At 41.9% G+C, this 27,062-nt stretch overlaps 1 protein-coding gene across 2 annotated transcripts in view; it reads left to right on the top strand.

The window, feature by feature from the left end:
* PRKG1 (protein kinase cGMP-dependent 1) overlaps nucleotides 1-27,062 on the top strand; it is a 1,075,924-nt gene that overhangs the window by 127,827 nt on the left and 921,035 nt on the right. Inside the window, exon 1 of one of the 2 annotated variants that reach the window (XM_058187716.1) lies at nucleotides 11,453-12,397. The exons of the other annotated variant lie outside the window; for it this stretch is intronic. Within the exon in view, the coding sequence (XP_058043699.1) occupies nucleotides 12,087-12,397 (311 nt within the window). The 5' untranslated portion in view covers nucleotides 11,453-12,086. Of the gene's footprint in view, nucleotides 1-11,452; nucleotides 12,398-27,062 lie in introns of those variants that run through there. 2 annotated transcript variants of the gene reach the window in all.

Here is a 27,062-nt window from a genome sequence, read left to right as displayed (position 1 = left end):
CCCTATAACTGGGTCCTGAAGAGAGGAGTTGGAACAGTTTATGTCCAGGATACAAGGGGTCTTTAAATGTTTTCTTAGCCTAACCCAGGGGTGAAATGCTCCTGGTTTCCACCGGCTCGCCCGATTAGGTAGCGATGGCAGCTTGCTGGTTCAGAGGACCGGTAGCAAAAATCCCTGGCCCCGCCCCCCAGCCTCTGCTGAGCTGCACCATCAGCAGAGGGTTTTTTTTTACTTTTAAAAGTTTTTCTTCAGCTGAAACATGCCTTTAAAAGTAAAAAAAACAACCCTCTGATGATCGCGGGGCTGAGCAGAGATCATCAAAACCCTTTAAAAGTTTTTTTTTAAAAACCCTCTTCAGCCGAAAGGAAAAAAAAACAAGAAAAAACCCCCGAGGTTTTAAAAGCCTCCTCTGGCAATCCCAGAAGAGTTTCCTGATCCTCACAGGCTTTTAAACTCACTTTTTAACAGCCCCCACTTACAAGAGCCCCCACCCATGCCCAGCCAATTCCCCCTCCTCACTTACCTATAATTACTGCTCTTTCGGGCTGGCAACGCCATGCTTTCTTCAGCTACTGAAGAAAAAAAAAAGCTTGCTTTGACTTCCTGCTTTGCTGGCTGAGGAACTCTGGGATTTGAAGTCCACAATAAAATAAAATAATAAAATAAAATATTTGTGCAGCTTTCTGAGATTTGGTGTGTTTCTGTAGTGTTTCACTCTAACTACACAACCAACACACAAAATCTCACAAAGCTGTATGTGGCATTTTGTATGTGTGTGTGTGTGTGTGAGTTGTGTGTGTGTAAAATGTGAAAGTTGGTTTTTGAGCTTTTTGTAGCTGTGTGAAGTGTGAAGTGCAGCTGCTTTTACATTGTGTGTGTCAGTTGTGTTGTGTGTGTGTAAAGTGTGAAAGTTGGTTTTTGATACCTCTTATTGTTTTTTATACTTTGTTTATTATTTTTATTATTTATTCTTATTGGCCAGGCCCACCCAGTCATCTGACCACCAAGCCACGCCCACCAATTAAGCCACAGAACCAGTAGGGAAAATTTTTAGATTTCACCCCTGGCCTAACCTGCACAATATACAGGGCTTCTATGGAAGCCAGGCTGGTTGCAATAGTTTTTTTCTGCAGTCCTAACTATCCACTGGAGTCTGTATCTGTCCTGTTTGGTTGCTGTATCAAATCAAATACCGTATATACTCGAGTATAAGCCGATCCGAATATAAGCCGAGGCACCTAATTTTACCACAAAAACTGGGAAAAACTATTGACTCGAGTATAAGCCGAGGGTGGGAAATGAGGCAGCTACTGGTCAATGTAAAAAATAAAGATAGAGCCAAGTAAAATAACATGAATATTTATTTGAACGAAAAACAATAAAAGTGCAAAAGGGGGAAGGAGGATTCCCAGCTTTAGAAAATTTAGAACTACGCCACCTTTGGTATGACCTGAGCATAGCTCATAAAATTATCTGCTACAATGTACTTCCTATCAATGACTACTTCAGCTTCAACCACAACAATACACGAGAACACAATAGATTCAAACTTAAAAGTGAACCTCCAATCTAGATTGCAGAAAATGTGACTTCAGTAACAGAGTTGTTAATGCCTGAATGTGCTACCTGACTCTGGTCTCTTCCCAAAATCCCCAAAGCCTTAACCAAAGACTATCTAGTATTGACCTCACCCCATTCCTAAGAGGTCTGTAAGGCGTGCATAAGAGCACCAGCGTGCCTACCGTCCCTGTCCTAATGTTCCCTTTAGTTGTATTCCTTTTATGTATTCAATTCATGCTTATATTTATATAATTATTTAATATGTATTTGACAAAATAAAATGAATGAATGAATGAATAGAATAGAATAGAATAGAATTTTTATTGGCTAAGTGTGATTGGACACACAAGGAATGAATGAATGAATGAATGAATGAGTGAGTGAGTTACTTCAACAACATTGTCTCACAGAAATTGACAATACAACTGCAAGCATGAAAATGAGTCCTCCTTTAGCTTCCAAGGGACCAGGGTGCCTCTGAAGGTCAGTGCTCTAAGCACTAAGAACCCAGCACAAATCTAAGCCTGTATGCACACCAATAGTGAAAATACCCTGCACAGTGTCTCTTGGCAGAGAAGGTTAATTTTCATAGACGTTGGGGTGGCTCTTTTTTTTTTTTTTGGCAGGGCAATAAGGATCTCTAATATCATTAAACCCAAGTGTGAGGAAAAAGACAGCAGCTAAAATGTTAAGGCCAGTTGTGTGACCTTCTCCAATACAGTTGGCCTGGCTGTTTGCCAAAACTTAAAACACCCTCCCATCCCCCCCTCCCTGCTAAAGCTTCTTTCTTAAAACAATTGTGGTCTTAGCCTTCATGTCGCACAACCTTTCACCTGCCAGGTTCCTAGCCCTTCACCCTTGACCCACTGCTGTGTTTGCTTATCATTGTGCCAATCGACTTTAGAAGTCTGTGTGTGTGTGTGTGTGTGTGTGAGAGAGAGAGAGAGGGAGGGAGGGAGGGAGTGCAAAAGGGGGAAGGAGGATTCCCAGCTCTAAACAAAGGGAAATCCCGGAATGCCAGCGCGAAAGGCGGTGCTCGCGTTCCTCCTCCCTTGCTCAAAAGCCCCAATAACCTTCACCAGCAAGGCAGACCCCCACGGAAGGAAGGGACGGGCTGACTCACCGAGCATCTGGCTGAAGAGCAGCTGCTCCAGGTCGCCCAGCACGGTGAAGCACGGAGGGAGAAGAAAGAATGAAAGAAGGGGAGGAACGGCCCCCCCTTTCTCTTTTTCTCTCTCCTCCCGCGCCACGGGACCGAAGGGGACTAGGCGCGCACACACGCCCAGCTTCTGAAGCACGGAGGAGAAGAAAGAATGAAAGAAGGGGAGGAACGGCCCCTCCTTTCTCTCTCTCTCTCTTCCAACGGGAAAACGCTCTTTCGCTTGCGGGGGAGAGGAGGGAGGGAGGGAGGGAGGTTGGCTTGCTTATTCAACCCTTCCCGGCTAGCCATCCAGCCCTTCCCAGGAGAAGGCGAGGAGTTTTGGGCGAGCGACCTTTTTGCTAGAAAGCGGCAGCGGCTGCCCCAACACCACCAGTTGGGGCGGGAGCCGGGTGAGCTGCAGTAACTCCCGCCAGGCTATGCATTGGCGCGGGGAAGCCCTGGCGGTGCAGTCCTTCTCGGCTGAGGGAGGGAGGGTTTTCCCCCCCTCTTCTCTCTCCCGTTGCGCCTGAACATCTGCCTAGCAACAATGACGACACGGGAGAACCTTTTCCTACTGGTTGAGCTTGGCCAATCGCCGGCTTGCTCTGAGTTGCTGCATTGTTTGTTCACCCGGGGCGTCTCCAATTTACCAGAAAGCGGAACGCGAGTTTGAGGGTCGCGGGCGGGATGGCGCTGCGCTCTGCGCCGCCGCGAGAGCCACCCCAAAGGCCAGAAGAAAGGTCATTCCATCGGAGTAATGGAGCAAGTAAAATAATAAAATAAAATATTTGTGCAGCTTTCTGAGATTTGGTGTGTTTCTGTAGTGTTTCACTCTAACTACACAACCAACACACAAAATCTCACAAAGCTGTATGTGGCATTTTGTATGTGTGTGTGTGTGTGTGAGTTGTGTGTGTGTAAAATGTGAAAGTTGGTTTTTGAGCTTTTTGTAGCTGTGTGAAGTGTGAAGTGCAGCTGCTTTTACATGGTGTGTGTCAGTTGTGTTGTGTGTGTGTAAAGTGTGAAAGTTGGTTTTTGATACCTCTTATTGTTTTTTATACTTTATTATTTTTATTATTTATTCTTATTGGCCAGGCCCACCCAGTCATCTGACCACCAAGCCACGCCCACCAATTAAGCCACAGAACCAGTAGGGAAAATTTTTAGATTTCACCTCTGGCCTAACCTGCACAATATACAGGGCTTCTATGGAAGCCAGGCTGGTTGCAATAGTTTTTTCTGCAGTCCTAACTATCCACTGGAGTCTGTATCTGTCCTGTTTGGTTGCTGTATCAAATCAAATAGTTATAGACAGTTATACACTGTACAAATGCAGACTCAATAATTCCTCTGTAGAACTGTATCACCAGCTCCTGGGGCAATCTGAACTTCCCGAGTTGACGCAGGAAGAATATTCTTTGCTGTGCCTTTTTAATTACAGTTCTAATGTTAGGTGTTCATTTGAAATCCCGGGAGATTATAGAACCCAAAAACTTGAAGGATTCTACTGCTGAAACTGTGCTGTCAAATAATAGTAAGAGGTGATAGAATAGAAAGGCTCCTCCTAAAATATACTCTCATCTCTACAGCTTTAAGGATGTTCAGTTCCAGATTGTTCCGGCTGTACTATAGGGCCAGTTGTTTAATCTCCTGTCCATATGTAGCCTCATCACTGGCTTCAATGAGACCAATGATTGTTTTATCATCTAGAAACTTCAGTACTTTAACAGAGGTTCAAGAAAGTGTATTAAAATGAAAATGATCAAGGAGAGGAAACCTTCCCAAAATGGTTTCAGCTAGAATTGGCAATCTTGGTTTGACGAAATGGAAAACAAAGACTTTTCACAGCTTTTTGAATGCACATCTCTGGCTACTTTACTATTGGGGACTTCCTTTGGGGTAAATATGGCTTTGGGGAATAATAGATAAAAGCACATTTATTGTGCATACACATAATCAAGCCACTTGCTCTGGCATCCATATTCCTTGTCGAATACCTTTTACATTGCCAGGGATCTATTACAAAAGAGGTGTTTTCTATGGGAAAATGGAAAGAAAAAGTACATGTTGTATGAAGGAGTCATACATGAACTGTAAGCCTACTCTGCAATAGTTGTCCATTAAATACTTCTTCCTTCTCTATGGCTGTGGGGCTCTGGGCCTCCCAGGCTGCTATTGTGATTGCACAATATCTAGAGAGACTAGATGTATCTTGCTCAGGTCTCTTGTCTTTTTTTTTTTTTAAAAATAATCTTGATTTTGTGTCAGTCTTATGGAATATTAAATGTACATCTTGCACTCTATTTCCATCTTCACACAAACTAAAGGTTTTTTCTTTCTTTCTTTCTTAGACTTGCATTAGTGGTGCTGAGCTCATGGAAGCGAGAATGGCTTCCTTGCCTAGGTTTAATTGGGCTTAAATAAGTAGGATCCACCTCTTACGATGGTCCTTTCCAAGCAGTCTGACTCCACTCCCCCAGTTAACCAAGCCACCATCCCAACTGCTTTGGAGGAAAACATGATAGCAATGCTGGTTGCTTGAGAGCAAGTGAAACCAGAGCATCAGGAAGCTGGGAGAAGTAAGGTTCACTTTGAACCAGCAGTATTCCTGAATACTGAATCGAGTAGGGGACCTGCTTCACCAGCTGCTTCCTAGGAAGAAACCATACACATTATTTTTTGCATAAATACCAAGACTGTCAGCTTCTGTGCAGAAATCCATTTTCAAGTCAGGGGGCTACAATTCCGAAATGATGTACTATCTGAAGTTGTGCAGAAAGGTACTATTAGAGATCTGGGAGCCAAGTCAGGTGCCAGATGCTTTCAGACATGTCAATGTAGCCCAGGAGAAAGGGAGACATTACGGAAAAGAAACATGTCAAGGTATTCTGCTTTATTTAACTCACTGTAAAGAAAGCTAAGAAAGGGACACAGTGGCTCAGTGGCGAAGAAGTCGGCAGTTTGGCTGTTTGAATCCCTAGCATAATGGGGTGTGCTCCCATTACTAGTCCCAGCTTCTGCCAACCTAGCAGTTCGAAAGCATGTAAAAATGCAAGTAGAAAAAATAGGGACCACTTGTTGTGTCTCGCCCAATCTCACCACAGCCGGGGCCTGCTTATCTGCTTCCGAACACGGAAGAAGAAATACCTCCAGCCCACAGCCCTGGCTCCATGCCCAGACAGGCTGAAGAAGAAGAAATACCTCCAGCCCCCAGCTCTGGCTCCATGCCCAGGCAAATGGAGCAACTAGACCCCTCCCCCTCCTCCACAGCATGTGAGCCTGAGGGAGGTTTATTACCAACAGCTGCCGACTGGAGTGACCCTCATGTCAGAAGATTTGATAGGCGGAGGCAACAGAAGGAAGGGAGGGGCAGGCCTGGATAAGTGCTGAGTCATGGAGCCACACCCCATGGCCTATATAAAGGATCTGCTTTCTGGCATTCTCTGAGTCAGGCAAAGTCTAAACATATCTTGCTGAAGTCACTTTCTGGTCTCCTGCCTGCCTTGAGGACTTTGCTAGGACTTTGGCAGAGCTGCAGAGGCACACCTGATTCGGATTTCCCTGACCCGGCCATCAGCGGAGGAGTGGAACACGGCACAACCTTGTTGGGAAGGTAACAGTGTTCCATGTGCCTGCGGCGTTTAGTCATGCCAGCCACATGACCACGGAATTGTCATCAGACAGTGCTGGCTTTTTGGCTTAGAAACGGATATGAGCACCACCCTCTAAAGTTGGGAACGACTACAATGTATGTGTGAGGGGAACCTTTACCTTTAAAGAAAGCTAAGAAATTCCTCTTATACTGTAGTTTCTAAGAGTGTATTTATCACAGGCTAACATAAACTCTTATTGAAATTCATATTGTTTTTGCTTGATCTTACCACCTATGTGAGGGTCTGATCACACTTTTATCTTTTTTCTCCTCTTGGATGACTGAAAACTATCAGAGCATAATTTAAAGAAGAAGAAAAAATGTCTAAAGGAAAATGGTTAATGGTTAACCTGCTGTTCTTTTTCCTGGTTCTCTAGTCAACAATTTTAAAATATTAAATAATAAAATAGAAGACTCGGAAGCTGAATCAAGTGCTTTCTAATTTTTGCTTTGAATTTTTGGAGACATTCTGTTTTTCCATCGAAATGCAGGATCCACCTAGCTCCTTTTTTTTGTGCAGGAAAGGCCAATAAGAGATTAGATTTTTCCTCATAAAGCCTGCTCATGCAATCCATGTCCATTTTCTGTTTCTAACACAACTTCTTTTCCCCCTGAAAACTCCTCCACAGAAGAAAAGTGTAACTCATTAAGCTTCTTTATGAGGCATAGAGCAGTGCTGTGAGCTTAAATACTGTGAACCATTGATTTCTTCAGGGTCTTTTATTTTCATTGAACAATCTTCCCTCTGCATATGTTTGTGCCCATCCCAGCACACAAGTCTGCTGTGTATATATGACATGGATGCAGGAGTTTATCATGGGTTAGTTTTGAGAAACTGTCCAAAAACCAGCATGAAAAATACACATAGTCCTCAATTTACAGTGACTGTTTGAAGTTACAACAGCACTGAAAAAAGTGTCTTATGACTAGTTTTCACTCTTACAAGGGTCGCAATATCCCCATGGTCATGTGATCAAAATTTGGGCACTTGGCAGCTGGCATGTACTGAAGACAGCTGCACCAAATCCAGGGTCATATGATGACCATTTATAACCTTTCCAGCCAGCTTCTGACTTGCAAAGTAAGGGGGGGGGAAACCAGATTTGCTTAACGACTGCATGATTCACTTAACAACTGCAGTGATTTGCTTAACAACAGTGGCAAAAAAGGTAATAAAATGGGACAAAATTCACTTAACAACTGCCTTGCTTAGCAACTGAAATCTGGGACTCAGTTGTGATTATAACTCGGGAACTGCCTATAAACACACAAAATGCTCAGCAATAAGTTAAGATAGGATAGGATAGGATAGGATAGAGCAGAGCAGGAGCAGACCAGAATAATTTTTCATTGGCCATGTGTGATTGGACATATAAGGAATTCATTTCCGGTGCATAAGCTCTCAATGTACATACAAACAACAAGTGATAAATCATGATCATAATCATCATAAAATACATTCATCATAAATCCATAAGATACTTAGTGACAGTCATAGGATACTAAATAAGCAATCAACATAAATCATACTAGGATACTAAATCAAACAATTAATATAAATCGTAAGATATAAGCAACAAAGTTAGAGTCATAAGAAGATAAGAAATAGATAATAGGAAAGATGAGAAGGATAATAGTAATACAGCCCTACTTGGTATAGTTTGAGTGTTGTGGGAATTAGTTATTTAGCAGTGTGATGGCATGGGGAAAATAACTGTCCTTGTGTCTAGTTTCTTTTGGCACGCAATGCCCTATAGCAGTGATAGTGAACCGTTTCAGCACCGAGTGCCCAAACTGGAATGCGCACATGCATGCGTGTGCACACGTGTGCACCGGAAACCTGAAGATCAGCTGGCCAGTGCGCATGAAGAGTAGCTGGTGATGGCACGTGTGCCCACAGAGAAGACTCTGTGTGCCACCTCTGGTACGTGTGTCATAGGTTCGTCATCATGGCCCTATAGTGTTAGTCTTGAGGGCAGAAGTTGAAAAATTTTATGTGCAGGTTATGAGGGGCCTGTAGATATTTTCACAGCCCTCTTTTGGGGACATGGCAGTGTACAGGTGCTCAATGGAAAGCTGGCTGATACAAACTGCTTGACTATATCTTTCCAGAAACCTGATCCTCTGCCCAGTTGCACTGTAAATGCAATCAAATGCTACAAAAATTCATAAACATAGGTGGAGGAATATCATCCTGTTGCTTGCAGGCACTGTAATATCTTTTCATGAAGCTTTCTGTGTTCACTGGTGAAAACTGAAGGTGATTGCATAGGTGCAGCATTAGATGCATGTTCTAACTCTAACTCTTGAATACCATTCATTTCTTTAATGTAACAGGACAGTCAAGTTAGTCTACGATAGCCAAAATTCAGATAGACTCTATAATAATACTAACAAATTTTATTATACAGGATAGGTTTTATGAGGTGGCTTGCATCTACCCGTTAAGCTCCATGTATCTAAGGCTTGGCTGGCAAAATCTTATGCCCATTATATTAAAAATACTTAAAATACTTAAAAATACTTAAATGTCTTAAAAGCTACTACTGGACTCTGAAATTTGGCATTTCCTCACTAGTATCTAAGATAGTCAAATTTGTCAAGTGATTCCCCTGAGAATGTTTTGGCTCAGCTGATTGATTTATTTATAGAATATCTGCTTTTCATTATTACTATACTAATATCAAAGCAGAATACAAAATAGCATTAAAAACCATAGCATTATAACATCTTAAATCCAAAACAGGAACAAAGAGATGCATAGCAATATAGATTCAATTAAAAGCCTGGTGAACAAATTAAGATTACAGACGGTTCTGAAAACTTCTAAGGCTCAGTGACAGCTTTGACCGTATACAGAAATTTTCTCATGGTATTATATCTGCCATGACTCATGCAAGTTATCCCTTATTACTGTGGTTGAAACGGAATCAGGTAAGTTTGGTAGTTTGATCATATGATTCTGTTTCTTTATCTATATATACAGTATATATATATATGAAAATACACACACACACACACGACATAAAATACAGAATGTTGAATGGTCCTAAAGCAGCTTTGTATTTTAATCATGTAGTGGGATTTGCAGTATTATAAATGCATATCAATGCCCAAGGCAGAAATCCTGCAGAACTTGAAAGGCATAAGCTTAGTTGTGTCTTGCATGAAGTTATTTTTGCCTTTTGGCAAAATGTATGTACTATACGCTCTGTCACATTCTTTAATTCGCTTTCCCTCCTCCTTTCTGTTGTTACAGCAGCCTTGCTGTTGTTTCTCCCCAATAGTAAAACCTTGACTTGCAGGTGGGAATGGAATGTCGTCTAGGCCAAGCTGGATCCAGGTGCAGAATTCAAAGTCATACATGATTTGCTGGGAAGGGACAGCAGAGATCTAAATGGGTCTGGATCTGATACAGAATAAGGGCTGCACTGTTTCTTCTGATTATATCAGGGGAAGGTCTGGGACCAAACTCAGCAAAATCGAGGCAAGTTAACTTGTAACCTTGCTGTTGAGTTGCTGCACTTGAGACCCAGAAAAATAAAAACTCTCAGTAACCTTTTTTGCAAGTACTGTTTAGCATCTGGCTAGGTGGCTAAGACACGGAGCTTGTTGATCAGAAAGGTCGGCGGTGGTTTGAATCCCTAGTATAGGTCTCCTGCGTGAGCAGGGGGTTGGATTAGATGACCTCCAAGCTCCCTTCTAACTCTGTTGTTGTTATTCTTATTATTATCATCATTTTTATTCATTAAACATGAAACTCAGTCAACTGAACATTCAAAAAGGCATCACAAATACCATTGACAAATGCTTGATCTAGGTTGTGCCAGCCTCCTAGGTATCAACCAAGTACCTTCTTAAGATGTACGATGTTCCAAGTAGCGCAGTTTTTTGCAGTTCTGCTGGTGTTATTGGAGGAAGCTGCAATTTGTTGATGTATCTTATAAAATTCTTGGACATGGTACCAAGTGCCCCAATGACAACAGGTATCACTGTTACATGTTTCATCCATAATAATAATAATAGCAATAGCAATAGTAATAATAATAAAAAATTCTGAGGGCTCAGCCTTCATCTTCCAAAAGCCATTTAAAATGGGGGAGGGGGAGCTTTCTCATTCCCAGCCCATCTTCAAGCAACTGTTTTTCTCCCTAGGAAATGGTCTTTTTTCCCCATAGCAGCCCAACACGGCGGGGGTGGGGGTGGGGAGGTTTCCTCATTGCTGATTGTGACAGGGGACCCCCCCACCCCCTTTTGACTGCTGACCACTGCTTCTCCCTCGTTTTTCCCAAGCTCTGTGAAATGAGCATTGAGGTGGCTGGAGAAAGAACAGCGGGAAAGCTTTGGGGGACTTTCAGAAACAGTGGAAAATTCTGTCCAGGCAGCAGCTTAGAACGGCCTAGTAACGGACTGGGTGCGGGTGTAAAATAACGCTATTAATATCCCCTTCTCAGCCCTGCAGCTAAAGCTTCGCCTGTTTTAGGCAGGCTTAGAAAAAAAAGTCTGTTCCTCGCTTGGCAATGCTTTTAAGGAGAATTAGGGGCCGGAGGCGGTTGGTATTCTTACCTGTAGCAGATATTCTCTGCTACAGGTGAGGCTGTCAGAAAGACTTTTTGGCAGGCACGCAACGCTTTCTCCTCAGCCTCTCCGGCACTAATGAGAGACGCGGCTCTACCGCCCAGGGGAGGCAGAAACCTCTCGTTTTGTACACACCAGCCGCTGCTGGCGGATACGCACGTATGAGTGGCTTGGCCGGTCCATCCTGGGCGCGGAAGTTCTGCCGCTAGCCCGGCCAGAGCCCCCGTTGTTTTTTTTAAAAAAATATTATTATTATTCCTACGGGAGGCTACTGAAATGGGAAGCGCGCTTCTGCCGGGGGGAGGGGGGGACGGGGACGAACACGACGACTAGGGGGAGACTCTCCGCTCCGCCAAACCAATGGCTCAAAACCAATGGCTCGAAACCGGCTCCCCTCTCACCCCCCCCCAACCCCACGCCGCCTTCCCCGAACACCTCCCCCCCCCTTTGCAAACGTGGCGTGCCATTTGGGCGGGAAATGCCTGGAACGCAATTAAAGCCCACCCACTCACCTCCCGCTGGCAGGCTGGCTAATGGGGTGAGCGGAGAGGCGGAGAAGCAGGAGGGGAGCCGAGCCGAGCGCGGAGAGTAGCCCTCGGGAAGAAGGGGGCTGAGGGGGAAAAGTGCCTGTGCTACGGCATGCTGCAGACACCCCTCGCTCGCTCGTTCGCCTGGCTTCCCTCCTCCCGCCGTCTCCTCGGCGCTCGCTCGCTCTCCCTCGCTCTCGCCCTCTCTCCAGTCTAGCTTGACGCAGGCGGCAGCTCGCGATCGCCCTTTGCAAGCCCGCCGTCGGTGAAGCTGGGGCGCCGGTGGGGCGCCGCCGAACCAGGATGGTGGGGCTTCTCCTTCCCTTCGCCTAGCTCCGCCGAAACGACGCGAAGGGAAGCGGCAGCGGATCCTTCGCCGAGTCAGGCTGGAGGCGTGCGTTGAAGGGCGAACGGGATCTGCTGGCGGCGGCGGCGGCGGCAGCAGGTCGCTCGGAGCAGCGATTGGCAAAGTTGGCTTGAAGTGGGACAAGCGGCAGGCGGCGGCGGCGGCGGCTACTCGGCGGGGCGGGGGGCAAAGTTGCGACGAGAGGAGCGGGGGGCGCAGGCAGGAGCCCCAGGGAGGAGGAGGAGGAGGAGGTGGTGGAGGAGGAAGAGGTGGAGGTTGAGGATGGGGACGCTGCGGGATTTACAATATGCCTTGCAAGAAAAGATCGAGGAGCTCCGGCAGCGAGATGCGCTCATCGACGAGCTGGAACTGGAGCTGGATCAGAAGGACGAGCTGATCCAGAAGCTGCAGAACGAGCTGGACAAGTACCGCTCCGTGATCCGGCCCGCCACCCAACAGGCGCATCAGCAAAGCTCCGGCACCTTGCAGGGCGAGCAGAGGACCAAGAGGCAGGCCATTTCCGCCGAGCCCACGGCTTTTGACATCCAGGACCTCAGCCATGTCACCCTGCCTTTCTACCCCAAGAGCCCACAGTAAGCCGTTGTGTCCGTGTGGCGTCCCTGTGCTGTGGTCGATCTCGCTCTCTTCCCCCCTTGTCTCTTGTCTCTGTCGCCCGTGCTCTCCCTCCACTCCGCCCTGTGGATCCGCAGCCTGCTTTCCATCGCTTCTCATCTTCAGAAATCGCTTCTCCCTTCCCGCCGCCCCACTCTGCCTCTTCTTCCTCCCCCCCTTCCTCTTAAGCCCTAAACTCTTGGCATCTGGTGGGCTGCCACCTTTCTAAAGCCACATCCAACCTTCAGCATTTCTCTGTTGCTCTTGTCAGGTATCGAGGTACCTCGGTGTCCCCTTCCCGGGGGAGGAATTTTCTTTTTTTATCTCCTAGAGTGTGAAAATGCTGTGTCTGTTCCCCTCTTCCCAAATTATCACAACAGCATCGTCAGACTGGCTCTCTACCAGCTTGGTATGTGTTTCTGTCTGGGGTTTTTTTGGATGGTTTCGGTTATGGCATCTTGCCCTGGCGGTTTGGAGGTAGGAACCAAATTCCCTAACCTGAAGATTTTGGGGGGTGGGCGGGGTAGGGTGGGGTGGGGTGGGGGCTTGGAGGGTTTCCATTCACTCTGTCTGGGAGGTATTTATTTAAGGGCAGCCAGAGAGCCTGGCGGTGTCTTAGACTGCCAGGTTTGTTTGTTAGAGTAAGAGATGGGTAGGTTTTAAGATGCCTTAAGACTCTTTGCTATCTTGTGTACAAGAGACTAACTCAACTAACCCCCTGGGAAATGTTGGCTGAAGCAAAAGGCTTTGCCGGTAAGGCTAGTTTCCTCTGGTGACTGGGCACGGCAAAATTCTGTAGAGGAATTTCTAATTTTTTTTAAACGACCTTTTAAAAAGTGATCTGACACCCTTTCCGGGCTGTTTCTGAGGAGTGCAACTGCTACCCATCAAGGGGACAAGGTGGGAGAGAGCTGCCACCAAACTATGGTTAAGTAGGGTTAAACAGAAAGCAGATGTAAAAAAATGTCACTTATCTTCTTCCCCCTCCATCACTTTCTCCTTTCATTTTCAAATGAGAGTAGAACATAAAAGGCTTGTATACAGCCGTTTTCTTTCAGCGCTTCGTTTGTTCCTGAAAATACTGAAGTTTCTTCCTACTGTTTCCGAGAAGAGTTTAGCTTTGCTTTAATCTCTCTCGCCTTTTGAATGGTTGCATTTTTAGCCCTTTTTTTCTAGTTCAAAAAAAGAGAGAGAGACTATTCTTTCATCCTAAGCTTTGTCTGCTATTCCTTACTGGTCTTTTGAGTGGGGCAGGGGAATGGGGTGGGCTGTAAAACAGCAGAGAAAGATCAGAAATGCCTGAGATCATGGTTTACCTTTCTCAAAGAAGTCCAATCTGTTTTGGCCCCCTCGTCCTTCTAATCCTAGCTGTGGAGAGAGGCTTGTTGCAATGATTTGATAATGAGGGGAAAGACATGCTACACACACTTTGCATTTCTCTATTACTATATCACGTGTACCACTTAAGCCCTACCACTCCAAATGTGCCCCGTGCCTATGCAGCACACCAAATGAGAATGTGCGTTTCCTCTATGGCCCTCCCTACTCCAGAAGAAACCTTGGATTTATGCTGCCAACTTTGGCATTCCCTGCTCATAATTTAAATTGTCCCTCAGGCATAGCATTGCCAGTGAAGGATTTCCTTTTGATCCCTCTCCTTTCACTATTCCGCTGTTTCCTCAAATCTTTCTTGAGCTTTTTCAGAGATGCCTGTCCTGCTTCGCATCCCATCAGGTCCAATTGGTGTAGTGAAGCTGACAGGGTTTTTGAAAGAGGAGGGCAGCCAGGGTGGGGGAAGGTACCTGGTTCCTCTTTTTGACAACCAAGGAGTGAATGTCCTAAGTCTCACCATCTGATGTGACACAGTGTGCATATCTTTACCTTAAAATATCAGGAGTTGTATCTTTGCAGCAGATTGTCAGGTGCTGTGCATTTAATTGTCTTGAAAAGATACACATTTATTCAGAGGCAAGTCTTACAGTGGATTAAACCCCACCAAATTGAACGAGATCTACTCTGAACGTTTTGGAGTTCTCTAAACGTTCTGTACAGAATCGTACTAGATCTGTTCCTAAAGTATCATGCATATTAATATATCATAGATACATACTAACATATTTAACAACATGAGGTGTTTCTTATTCATCGATTTGGAGTTCTCAGAGTTACCAAGATTTGCTTATTTTGAGAAAAAGTTTGATCTAACATACCAAGTTATGTATTTCAGTGTAATGGGTGCCTTCATTCAGAAAAGTGAACAGATGCCGTCTTACGTTCAATACTGTCCATCATTATTAGCTAAATGATATAACGTAACATAACATAACATAACATAACATAACATAACATAACATAACATAACATAACATAACATAACATAACATAACATAACATAACATAACATAACATAACATAACACAACAGAGTTGGAAGGGACCTTGGAGGTCTTCTAGTCCAACCCCCTACCCAGGCAGGAAACCCTACACCATTTCAGACAAATGGTTATCCAACTTTTTCTTAAAAATTTCCAGTGTTGAAGCATTCACAACTTCTGCAGGCAAGTTGTTCCACTTATTAATTGTTCTAACTGTCAGGAAATTTCTCCTTAGTTCTAAATTGCTTCTCTCCTTGATTAGTTTCCACCCTTTGCTTCTTGTTCTACCCTCAGGTGCTTTGGAGAATAGTTTGACTCCCTCTTCTTTGTGGCAACCCCTGAGATATTGGAATACTGCTATCATGTCTCCCCTAGTCCTTCTTTTCATTAAACTAGACATATCGAGTTCCTGCAACCGTTCTTCATATGTTTTAGCCTCCAGTCCCCTAATCATCTTTGTTGCTCTTCTCTGCACTCTTTCTAGAGTCTCAACATCTTTTTTACATCGTGGCGACCAAAATTGAATGCAATATTCCAAGTGTGGCCTTACCAAGGCATTATAAAGTGGTATTAACACTTCTCGTGATCTTGATTCTAAATGATTCATTCTAAATGAATCCACATCTAAACAGTAACAGTTATGTCTCTACCGTTCATGACTGATAAAGGATAAAATGTTATCCTAGGTGGAAATCTAAACTGGAAGACTAGGAATTATAAGTTGGTAAAGTGTTCTTGAAACTTTCCTCTGGCTTATTCTTGCATTTATATCGTGTTTAATGAGTTTATTTAAATACCTGGCTGGCCACCACTGAAATAGAATGGCTGATTAAACTAGATTTAGGAGAAAGTCCAGCAGGAATCTTTACGCTTAAATTGTGCAGTTATAACAGTTTCATATTGAACCACAGAAGAGTATGCCAAGCTCACATATGCGGCTTAAGCTCTTGGTGTTAAAAATGTTTTTACACAGGCTTAAGTTTGATTCATAAGTCTAAAATTGAGCTCAGTTTTTGGCAGCGATAAGGGCATTTGTAACATGTTGGCGCCGACTGCTAGGGAAGTCAATTGCCAACCCACTCCATCTTTGCTGTATTGCTGTTCAGCAAACTACTTGAATAATTTCTTTCGTTCGGTGCAAGTAATGCCAATCTGGTTACTTAGCGGGGCTATCAAACAATTGCTCTGCCACCTGGATAGCTGGCAGAGACATCGATTTGAATTCATTCATCAAGTTGAATGGTTTAGACTCCGATTCTGGAGTATACGATGAGGATAAAACTAAGGTAACATTGTCAGAGAGGCCGAGAGAAACATTACATTTCATTTACTAAGATGCAGATTAAATCACTGAATTGTAAAGGTTCACACAGTTAATAAAAACAAAGATTTTTCTCACTTCGGTGTTATGTTCCACTAAAAGTACAGAAGAACTAACATTCTGTTAGAACAAATGCCCCAATTTACATTCCATTCTGCTGAGATATGAAGTACTGTGAGATTACAACACTGTACATGCTTCATAATTGTAGCCAGGAATAACCGGGGCAAAACCCCCCAGGGAATGGAGAACAGATTTGTTCTTTTCCCCATCTCTTAAATGTCCTTAATATACATTTTTTTAATGCATGACTAATGTCACAATTTTCCTTCACTCAAGTGTTTGATAAAATATTCTTTCCTGTGTCCTGTTGTGCTTCTGGGTTCTCTCAACTCCTTTTTCTACAATAGTCATGATATTTAGGTAGGATCCTCTGGCATTTTTTCTGAGGACTATAGAAAAAGAGGTCTGTTATGCTAGATGGATAGATCTCATTTGGCCACAGGTTCCTTTTACTCTGAGTGCCAAAATTCGGTTCAAAATATTGTTAAGTAGGGAAGCTTTATTGAGGGAAGCTTTTTTCTGTTCTACTCTGAACCTGTCTGTGAGGATGAGATTTGCTAATGTATTGGGCATGAAATTCTTGAGATTTTTTTTTAATTGGTAGCCCTACAACCTTTAGAACAGGAGTCTCCAACCTTGGCAACTTTAAGCCTTGTGGACTTCAGCTCCCAGAATTCCTCAGCCAGCAAAGCTGGCTGAGGAATTCTGGGAGTTGAAGTCCACAAGGCTTAAAGTTGCCAAGGCTGGAGACCCCTGCTCTAGAAAATATCACACGTAGTAAAAAAAAAAAAATTAGTAAAAAGGTAAAGAAGTCCCTGTGGATTTTTACTCCACAGTAAAGTCATTGCCAATTATAGGGAGTGGTGTTCATTTCCATTTTAAGGCTATTGAGCCAGCACTGTCCAATGACATTTCTGTGGTCATGTGGCCAACATGACATCACGGAGCACTGTTACCTTCCCACTGAAGTGGTACCTATTTATCTATTCACATTTACTTGCTTTCGAACTGCTAGGTTGGCAGGAGATGAGGCAAGAACAAGAGCTTGCCCCGTTGGAAATGGATCTGAAATCTGGGTTTTCCAGCCAACAAGCGTCTTAACTGCTGAGCCACTGCGCTGTCCATCATTAATCATAAAGTCATTAGTAGGATGACTTCATTCTGTCTGGAAACTTCTTTTCAATCTCAAGCCATGATCATTTTCATGACCAGCCTTTTAATTGGTGATCTCATGGCTTGAACATAGAACATCTTCATGCAAAACTTTACAGTGTCTGGAAGACAGTGGCTATTTTTGTTTATTTCACGAACTTCCTAGGAATTTTAATATATTAAATTTGTATTTGGAGAAGGGAAGAAGTTGTAAGATGCATCTTCTACCATGTTTGATGGTTCTGTGGAATCCTGCTGAATTTATGGATTGCTTGAGCATAATATTGGATCAAGTCAAAAAAATGTAAAGAAGAGTAAAGAGACTTTAACAATATGTTTAGAAAGTGGGCAGAGAGAAAATGAAGAAGAGAAGTACTTTCCATCAAACATTGTTTAATGTAGGCAGCATATCATGGTGTAGCAGATAATGGTAAGATGGTGAATCAGGAGAAATGTTGTCTAATAAATTTTGGAATTAGAAGAAAATTCAAGTGAGCGCCAATATGACACTCAATTTGAGTCTGGAGATAACGCACAACTCCATTTTTTGGTTTTCCTCAAAGATGTGCCTTGGCTTCCTGATCTCTATCCTCTTTCTGGCTTGAATGCTTCAGAGCAGGGGTCTCCAACCTTGGTCCCTTTAAGACTTGTGGACTTCAACTCCCAGAGTCCCTCAGCCAGCAAAGCTGGCTGATGAACTCTGGGAGTTGAAGTCCACAAATCTTAAAGGGACCAAAGTTGGAGACCCCTACTTCAGAGGAAAGGAAGTGGGGGAAAAGCAGACACCTGCTTCAAAATCTTCTTCTATTGGTCTACTGGTTTGCCTTTTTGAAAAGGATGGAAAGCTTGTTGTAATACATCTTGCTTTGGAGCTTTTTAAATAATGTTTTTTTTTAAAAAAAATACCTGTTCTTGTTTCACACTTGTCTGAAGTGTTCCATGGGGAAACTTAAACCTTTAAAGGAGACATGCGGCATTTTTCACAAGGCGCTAATTTCCTTTTATGACTGTCTTATCAACTGCCATGGATATGATACGGTAATGATGAAAAAGCAAGCATACTTAAAAAAGAACACACAACTCAATATACAGCACATGAAAACAGAAAGTCTTTAAGCAGATGAGGGAAAGTGTGAAGTTTCTCCAATGTAATGCTATCAGAGTTTTTTGTCCAGAAAAATAATGACAATCAGTTACACCAACGGGCAAATGTAGGTGCCACAATCCAGTTTATTTGAAAGTATCTCCAGGAAGAAGAAGGATATTCTAGACGATACAGTATATAGGTCAAGTTATGATTTCATTAACTTCCTGTAATTGACAACCCTCTTTTTCTGGTTCCATACTGAATAAATGTTCCATTTTGACACAATCATTTGCATTGGGTTCCTGATCTCTATCCTCTTTCTGGCTTGAATGCTTCAGAGCAGGGGTCTCAACCTTGGTCCTTTAAGACTTAGGACTTCAACTCCCAGAGTCCCTCAGCCAGCAAAGCTGGCTGATGAACTCTGGGAGTTGAAGTCCACAAATCTTAAAGGGACCAAAGTTGGAGACCCCTACTTCAGAGGAAAGGAAGTGGGGGAAAAGCAGACACCTGCTTCAAAATCTTCTTCTATTGGTCTACTGGTTTGCCTTTTTGAAAAGGATGGAAAGCTTGTTGTAATACATCTTGCTTTGGAGCTTTTTAAATAATGTTTTTTTTTTAAAAAAATACCTGTTCTTGTTTCACACTTGTCTGAAGTGTTCCATGGGGAAACTTAAACCTTTAAAGGAGACATGCGGCATTTTTTACAAGGCGCTAATTTCCTTTTATGACTGTCTTATCAACTGCCATGGATATGATACGGTAATGATGAAAAAGCAAGCATACTTAAAACAGAACACACAACTCAATATACAGCACATGAAAACAGAAAGTCTTTAAGCAGATGAGGGAAAGTGTGAAGTTTCTTCAATGTAATGCTATCAGAGTTTTTTGTCCAGAAAAATAATGACAATCAGTTACACCAACGGGCAAATGTAGGTGCCACAATCCAGTTTATTTAAAAGTATCTCCAGGAAGAAGAAGGATATTCTAGACGATACAGTATATAGGTCAAGTTATGATTTCATTAACTTCCTGTAATTGACAACCCTCTTTTTCTGGTTCCATACTGAATAAATGTTCCATTTTGACACAATCATTTGCATTGGGTTCATGTACAATGATCACATTTCCATTTAGGTGCTGCTTTTAGGGAAAGTTTTTCGCTCTTACTGATGGTCACTTAAAACTAATCATATAGCAGAATTAGAGAGGCACCTCATTACAGCAAAGCTGTATAAATCTTTTTAAGTAATGTTTTTCTTTTCTACAATGAGCTACTAACTGGAGAATAAAAGCAGTTTCTCCCTTCCCTGAACCAAGGTTTGTTTCACATTAGCTAGTTTTATTTGTGTGGATTCAGTAAAACAGTTCCCACTTTTGCTGATCGAGGCAGATAATTATTTTGATAATTTGTTCTTTCCTGCGAAAGAATAATTTGCAAATTTTTGCTCTAATACGATTTGTAACAGGTAAATTTGTAACAGCGAAGTTGGCAATGTAGATATGTAAACAGATTTTCCTCACTTTTTTCTCTTAAATGTATGTCATAAATCAGGAACACATTTAAAGCATGAATTCTCCTTTTAACTATAACTATTTTTTAAAAAATAACTATTATTTATAATTTGATTGCCATTCAGTCAGCTCTATTGAATTCAGTGGAATTTTCTTTTCAGTAGACATATACAGGACTGTTATTCAGAAGTAAATTCCACTCGTTTCTGTGAAAATAAATAAATGAATGCCTAGGTATGTCACACCATAAAATGCCTTTGAAACATTCTGTACAAAAACTTCCTGTACAAATAAAATCAATACAAGTTGATTTTATTTCATCAAGTTGGTTTTATTACCCATTTGGGATACTTTGCTGACATTTTCTTATAAAGCAGGACTTTTGCCTTCTAACCTTGAACTTGCCAGATCAAAAAGAAAAGTGATTTAGAAATGCTGACCTACAGACTTCATGCCAAATGTTGCCCCCGTCTTTAGGCAGATGTGTATGAATGGAAGGTAAGATGAAATTGTATGAAATGTATCTGCAAGATGCAAAGATAATTTAATTATGTGACAGAAAGGTTAAATTGTCCAGATAGGTAAGATCTTGGCTGGATCTACAGTTTCTGACACTGTCAATTGCTAAAGAAATAGGAGTGGGGTAAAAAGTCTTCCATTGGAAATATCCTGTAGAACAGGGGTCTCCAACCTTGGCAAAGCTGGCTGAGGAACTCTGGGAGTTGTAGTCCACAAGCCTTAAAGTTGCCAAGGTTGGAGACCCCTGCTGTAGAATAGGGGTGAGCAGCTATGGCATCTATTCAACCTGTGGACTTCAACTTCCAGAATTCCTTAGCCCGCATGGAAGTCTGGGAGTTGAAGTCCACAGCTTATAAAGGGGCCATAGTTGCCCACCTCTGCTCTATAAACTACCTGCAGCTTTTCTACTGGATTTGGACTTGACCAAAAATATAAGGGAGAGAACAAGAACTATAAATGCTGTACCGTATGTTTCTTGTTTCTGTGCTAACACATCTAATACAAGACATAAGCTTGTTCCACAAACCCAGATAGTAATTTTCTATATCTGCCTTCCCTAAGTTGCTGTTTATTTTATTTATTTATTTTTGTCATAACAGTGTATATAAGCATTAACATGAAATAACTATATAATATATAAGCATATATATGAGCATAAGTATGTAATAACTGTATTAATTGGATATAATGAGGAACAATAGGACAGGGAACGGTAGGCGCGTTTGTGCTCTTATGCACACCCCTTATAGACCTCTTAGGAATGGGGTGAGGTCAATAGTAGACAGTTTTTGGTTAAAGATTTTGGGATTTTGAGAAGAGACCACAGAGTCAGGTAATGTGTTCCAAGCATTAACAACTCTGTTACAGAAGTCATATTTTCTGCAATCAAGATTGAAGTGGTTAACATTAAGTTTAAATCTATTGTTTGCTCTTGTATTGTTGTGATTGAAGCGGAAGAAGTTTTCAACAGGAAGAACATTGCAATAGATGATTCTATGAGTTAAACACAGGTCCTGTCAAAGGCGGCGGAGTTCTAAATTTTCTAAACCCAGGATTTTAAGTCTGGTGGCATAAGGTATTTTGTTGTATTGGGAGGAGTGGAGAATTCTTCTTGTAAAATATTTCTGGACACGTTCAGTTGTGTTGATATCAGAAATGTGGTATGGGTTCCAAACAGGCGAGCTGTATTCAAGAATTGGTCTAGCAAATGTTTTGTATGCTCTGGTTAGTAGTGTAGTGTTTTTGGAAAAGAAGCTACGTAAGATTAGGTTTACAACTCTTAGAGCCTTTTTTGTGATGTAGTTGCAGTGGGCTTTGGCACTTAGATCATTTGATATGAAAACTCCAAGGTCTTTAATAGGGTGGGCGGTCATCTGTAAGGTAATGTCCATCAAGCTTGTACTTTAGTGTTTTGGTTCTTTTTTCCAATATGTAAGACTGAGCATTTGCTGGTTGAGATTTGGAGTTGCCAAGTTTTAGACCATTCGGATACAAAGTCAAGGTCTTTTTGAAGGGTAGTTGTGTTGTTGCTGGTGTTAAATAGTTTGACATCATCAGCAAAGAGAACACAATTACTTGTGATATGGTCGCAGAGATCGTTGATGTATAGTATGAAGAGCGTTGGTCCAAGAACGCTGCCTTGGGGAACGCCACTTTTGACAGGAACAGGATTTGATATAACATTGCCAATTTTGACCACTTGTTGTCTGTTTGATAGGAAAGCAGATATCCAATTGTGGAGGGGTCCTGAAATATCGTAGGATTTTAGTTTGAGGAGTAGTTTATCATGTACTACTGAATCAAAAGCTTTGCAGAAGTCTATGTAGATTGCATCAATTGCTGTGCCTTGATCAAGATTTGTAGTCCATATGTTTTTGCAGTAAAGAAGTTGTAAGTTACATGATAATTTTTTTCTGAAACCAAATTGTTTATTAGAGAGTAGGTTGTTTGTTTCTAGGTGGAGGGTAATGGATTGGTTAATGATAGATTCCATTACTTTGCAGGTGACGCAGCATAGAGAGATTGGTCTGTAATTTTCAACTAGGCTGGGGTCTCCTTTTTTGAAGACAGGGATGACTGTGGCTAGTGACCAAAGTTTGGGAAGGGAACAGGTCGTGAAAGCTTTTTCAAAGATTATGCTTAGGGGTTCTGCTATATTAGTGGAAAGTTTTTTTAAGAAGTAGGCACATAGTCTATCAGGCCCAATAGATAGAGATGGTTTCAGTTTGTGAAGAGCTTTTTCAACATTATCTTCTGTGAAGTCTATATATGTTAGTTCGTTGTACTCATTGTTGTACTCATTGTTGGTACGATTGGGGTAAGTCGGGTAAGAGCCATTACTGTTAACAAAGACTGAGCCAAAGAATGTGTTAAAGAGGTTTGCTTTAACTGTTTCATCATTACATTCTTTACCGTTAGAATTTTTTAGTGGTGGGATGGATCTTGAATGTTTAAGTTTATTATTCACAAAATTATAAAAAGCACGATTGGAATTTGTGCGTTGAAGGTCTTCTTGTTTGGTGTGGTAATTAGTACATTTAGTTTTTATTTGGTTACATATATTTCTGTAGCGGTTTTTGAAATTTGCTACATAGCCCTTTTTGTTTCTTCTCCAGAGGGATTTTTTTTTGGGATTGAAGCTTTTTTATTGATATGGGTAATTTGCTTTTTCTGGTTTTGGTGGTGGTTTGTGGCACGTATAGTTTAATGACTCTATTGACTTCAAGTAGGAAAACTTTATAGTGGTCTACAGCAGTGATACAGGTTGAGAACAGATTTTGCCAGTCAAGAAATGAGAGGTCATTTTTTATAAGGTCATAGTTGGCTTTTTTGAAATTGTAGTTTGGAATACTGTTATTATGATGATTTATGTAAGGGCATATATTGAGAGAAAAGTCTATCATGCAGTGGTCGCTGTTGGAAAAGTGTTCTTTTATCCGTAGTCCATAAATTGAGTTTGTGTCGTTGCAGAAGATGAGGTCAAGGCAGTTGTTGAGTCTTGTATTGTTAGTTACTAGCTGTTCAAGACCTAGGTTTGTAACAGTGTTGTATATTGTAGTATGGATCGGTTCAGTTGTACATTCATTTGTTATCCAGTTAATAGACAGTAGATTTATTAGTCTTGAACTTATTTTCTGCTTCCAACTTGATAGAACATTCTGTGAAGCCTGATTCTTCAGATGACTACACCATATAAATGACCCAACGTGCCTTAGTAATACTCCACAATAAGTTATTAGTACCTTCTGATACCCTCTAGATGTGTGGACTGGTGATTCTTATACTTACCAGCCAACAGGACTTTAATAACTGCAGGTAAACAGCCCAGATTTCAGGGTACGGAAGGCTGACTTGTATAATACAAAACCATCCTGTATTGTGCAGAGTTCCAATCTCAATTCTGCACAATTTAATTTATGGCGCATATTACTATCTAATTATTAGACTTCCATTCTCTACAGCAAGACAGACAGTTCGGGTCCTGCTGTTAAAATATTTAAAGGAAAATGTAATTCATTAGATGGTACAAAAAGAGTAATGGCATTTGCTTTTGTCACTTCAAAATATGTTAGCTTAATGGTGTGTTTCCTGTTAAGGAATTCATTCATAAACAATGATTTTTAAAAAAAAAAGATTGATGAAACTAACATCGATAAGATAACTTCCAGATATTCTGACTCAGCTTAACACAACACAAAAGGCTAGAAGAGCTTTATATTTAAAATAAATAAATAAAAACAAAATGACAATCCAAGTGTAAACTGGCAGGTCCTTAACTTGAGACTCAGGCGCTTGCTTTCCAAATATTAATCGCCCATCCTCTGCATAGTTTATTGAGGAAACTATTTGGAGGTTTGTGGGGCATGTTATTTTATTGGAGAAGGGCTGGCCTCTTTCCCCAGAGTAGAGATGGACAGGGAAAAGGAGCATCTTTCTTTTTCTGGCTGCTGTTTGCTCATAAGGCCTAGACATTTTTTTTAAAATAATCCTCATCTGTTTAGCGGTGGAGGGTCTCTACTGTATCCTAGCAACCAGAGGCTAAAATGCTGGTCTTTTCCCCATCTCTGTCTCTTTAGTTGCCTTGATTATGTCAGTAAGGTGGCAGTAAGACTTTGGGTAAGTCGGCGGAGGATTAATTTGGGATGACAGGTTCCCTCTGTGTGGCAATTTCAGAGGTTTTTAGAGCCTCTGTGTGGTGCAGTTGTTGGGTCATCCTAGCTCTCGCTCCTGTTACGGGCATCCTGTGCGATGAGGATTCAGCTGCGTGTGGAATATTTGAACTGTGCAGCGTAAGGGGTGAGCTGTTTCTTTGGATCTGCTTGCTTTCTCTTGCTCATTTCTGTCTCCCTCAAGCCAGATTATATACTTCAATGTGCGTGTGAAGAGTAAGCCAAGAGAGATGCAACTGGGCATTGTTAAGTCCTGTAACTTATGGGTCATCTATGGTTAGCCTAGAAAAGAACATGATGAATACTCCAGATGACTGTAATTGTATAATTTCAGATCACTTAAATTACAGGTAAAAAAGGTAAAGGTTCCCCTCGTACATACATGCTAGTCGTTGCCGACTCTAGGGGGCAGTGCTCATCTCCATTTCAAAGCTGAAGAGCCAGCGCTGTCCGAAGACGTCTCCGTGGGTCATGTGGGCGGCGTAACTCAACGCCAAAGGTGCACGGAACGCTGTTACCTTCCCACCAAAGGTGGTCCCTATTTTTTCTACTTGCATTTTTACATGCTTTCGAAATTACAGGTAGTCCTGTATAATACCACATGTAGACTTACAAACACAATTGGGACCAGAACTTCCATTACTAAGTAAAATGGTGCTTAAATGAGTCAAGCCTGATTTTATTTTATTTTTTGCTGCAGTCATTAAGTGAATCACACAGTCATTAAACAAATCCGGCCTCCCCCCATTGATTTTCCTTGACAGAAGCCTCCGGGGAAGTTGGTAAATAGCAATTACGTGACCACAAAGATGCTACAACGTTTGTAAATGCCACAGCTGGTCATAAGTGATTTATTTTCAGTGCTGTCTTAACAGTCATTAAATGAATGGTTGTAAATTAATAGCTATCTGTATACAGGTAGTCCTCGACTTATGGTGCAGTGGAGCCCAAAAATTCCGTTGTTAAGTGAGGCATTTGTTAAGTGAGTTTTGCCTCATTTTATAACCTGCCTTGCCACAGTTGTTAAGTGAATCACTACAATTGATGAATTTGTATCCCAGTTGTTAAGTGAATCTGGTTTCCCCACTGACTTTGCTTGTCAGAAAGTCACAAAAGGTGACCACATGACCTTGGGACACAATAACGGTCATAAATATGAACCAGTTGCCAAGCATCCATATTTTGATCACATGATCATGGAGATGCTGCAAAGGTTGTAACTGAAAAGCGGTCGTAAGTCCCTTTCTTCAGTGCCGTTGTAACTTTGAATAATCACTAAATGAATTGTCAAGGACTTCCTGTATCTTGAATGCAGGTAACTTAAGGTGGAAAGACTCAACTTCCTTCAACTATGGAAGTTCACTCACCAAGTGAGTTTGGGGCAGTCATTATATATTTTACAGTGTTGTTTATGGGGACAAAAATGGAAAGAGAAACTGCTCCATGGGTCTCTTCAAACTCCTGGTAGGATATGCTTTATCAAATCCTGTTCCTATCAAGAGTGGCGTTCCTCAAGGCAGCGTCCTTGGACCAACACTCTTTATACTATACATTAATGATCTTAGTGACCACATCTCAAGTAATTGTGTTCTCTTTGCTGATGACGTCAAACTATTTAACACCACAGACAATACTTCTATCATTCAAAACGACCTTGATCATCTATCCGCTTGGTCTAAAAATTGGCAGCTCCAAATTTCAACCAGCAAATGCTCAGTCTTACATATAGGAAAAAAGAACCCCAAAAATAAGTACATATTAGATGGACATTACCTTACAGATGACCCCCATCCCGTTAAAGACCTTGGAGTTTTCATGTCAAATGATCTAAGTGCCAAAGCCCACTGCAACTACATAGCAAAAAAAGCTCTTAAGAGTTGTAAACCTAATTTTGCGTAACTTCTTTTCCAAAAACACCACACTACTAACCAGAGCATATAAAATATTTGCTAGACCAATTCTAGAATAAGCTCGCCTGTTTGGAACCCTCACCACATCTCTGACATCAATACAATTGAACGTGTCCAGAAATATTTTACAAGAAGAATTCTCCACTCCTCCGAATACAACAAAATACCTTATCCCACCAGACTTGAGATCCTAGGCTTAGAAAACTTGGAACTCCATCGCCTTCGACAAGACCTAAGCTTAATTCACAGAATCATCTATTGTAATGTCCTTCCTGTTAAAGACTACTTCAGCTTTAATTGCAATAATACTAGAGCAACTAATAGATTTAAACTTAATGTCAACCGCTTTAATCTAGATTGCAGAAAATATGACTTCTGTAACATCAGTGCTTGGAATACTTTACCTGACTCTGTGGGCTCTTCCCATAATCCTAAAAGCTTTAACCAAAAACTTTCTACTATTGACCTCACCCCATTCCTAAGAGGACCATAAGGAGCGTGCATAAGCGCACAAACGTGCCTACCGTTCCTGTCCT

This window comes from Ahaetulla prasina, chromosome 6, assembly GCF_028640845.1.
Source record: "Ahaetulla prasina isolate Xishuangbanna chromosome 6, ASM2864084v1, whole genome shotgun sequence".
NCBI lineage: Eukaryota > Metazoa > Chordata > Lepidosauria > Squamata > Colubridae > Ahaetulla > Ahaetulla prasina.
The sequence above is the reverse complement of the archived record's forward strand: the minus strand, read 5'-3'. Positions and strand labels throughout refer to the sequence as shown.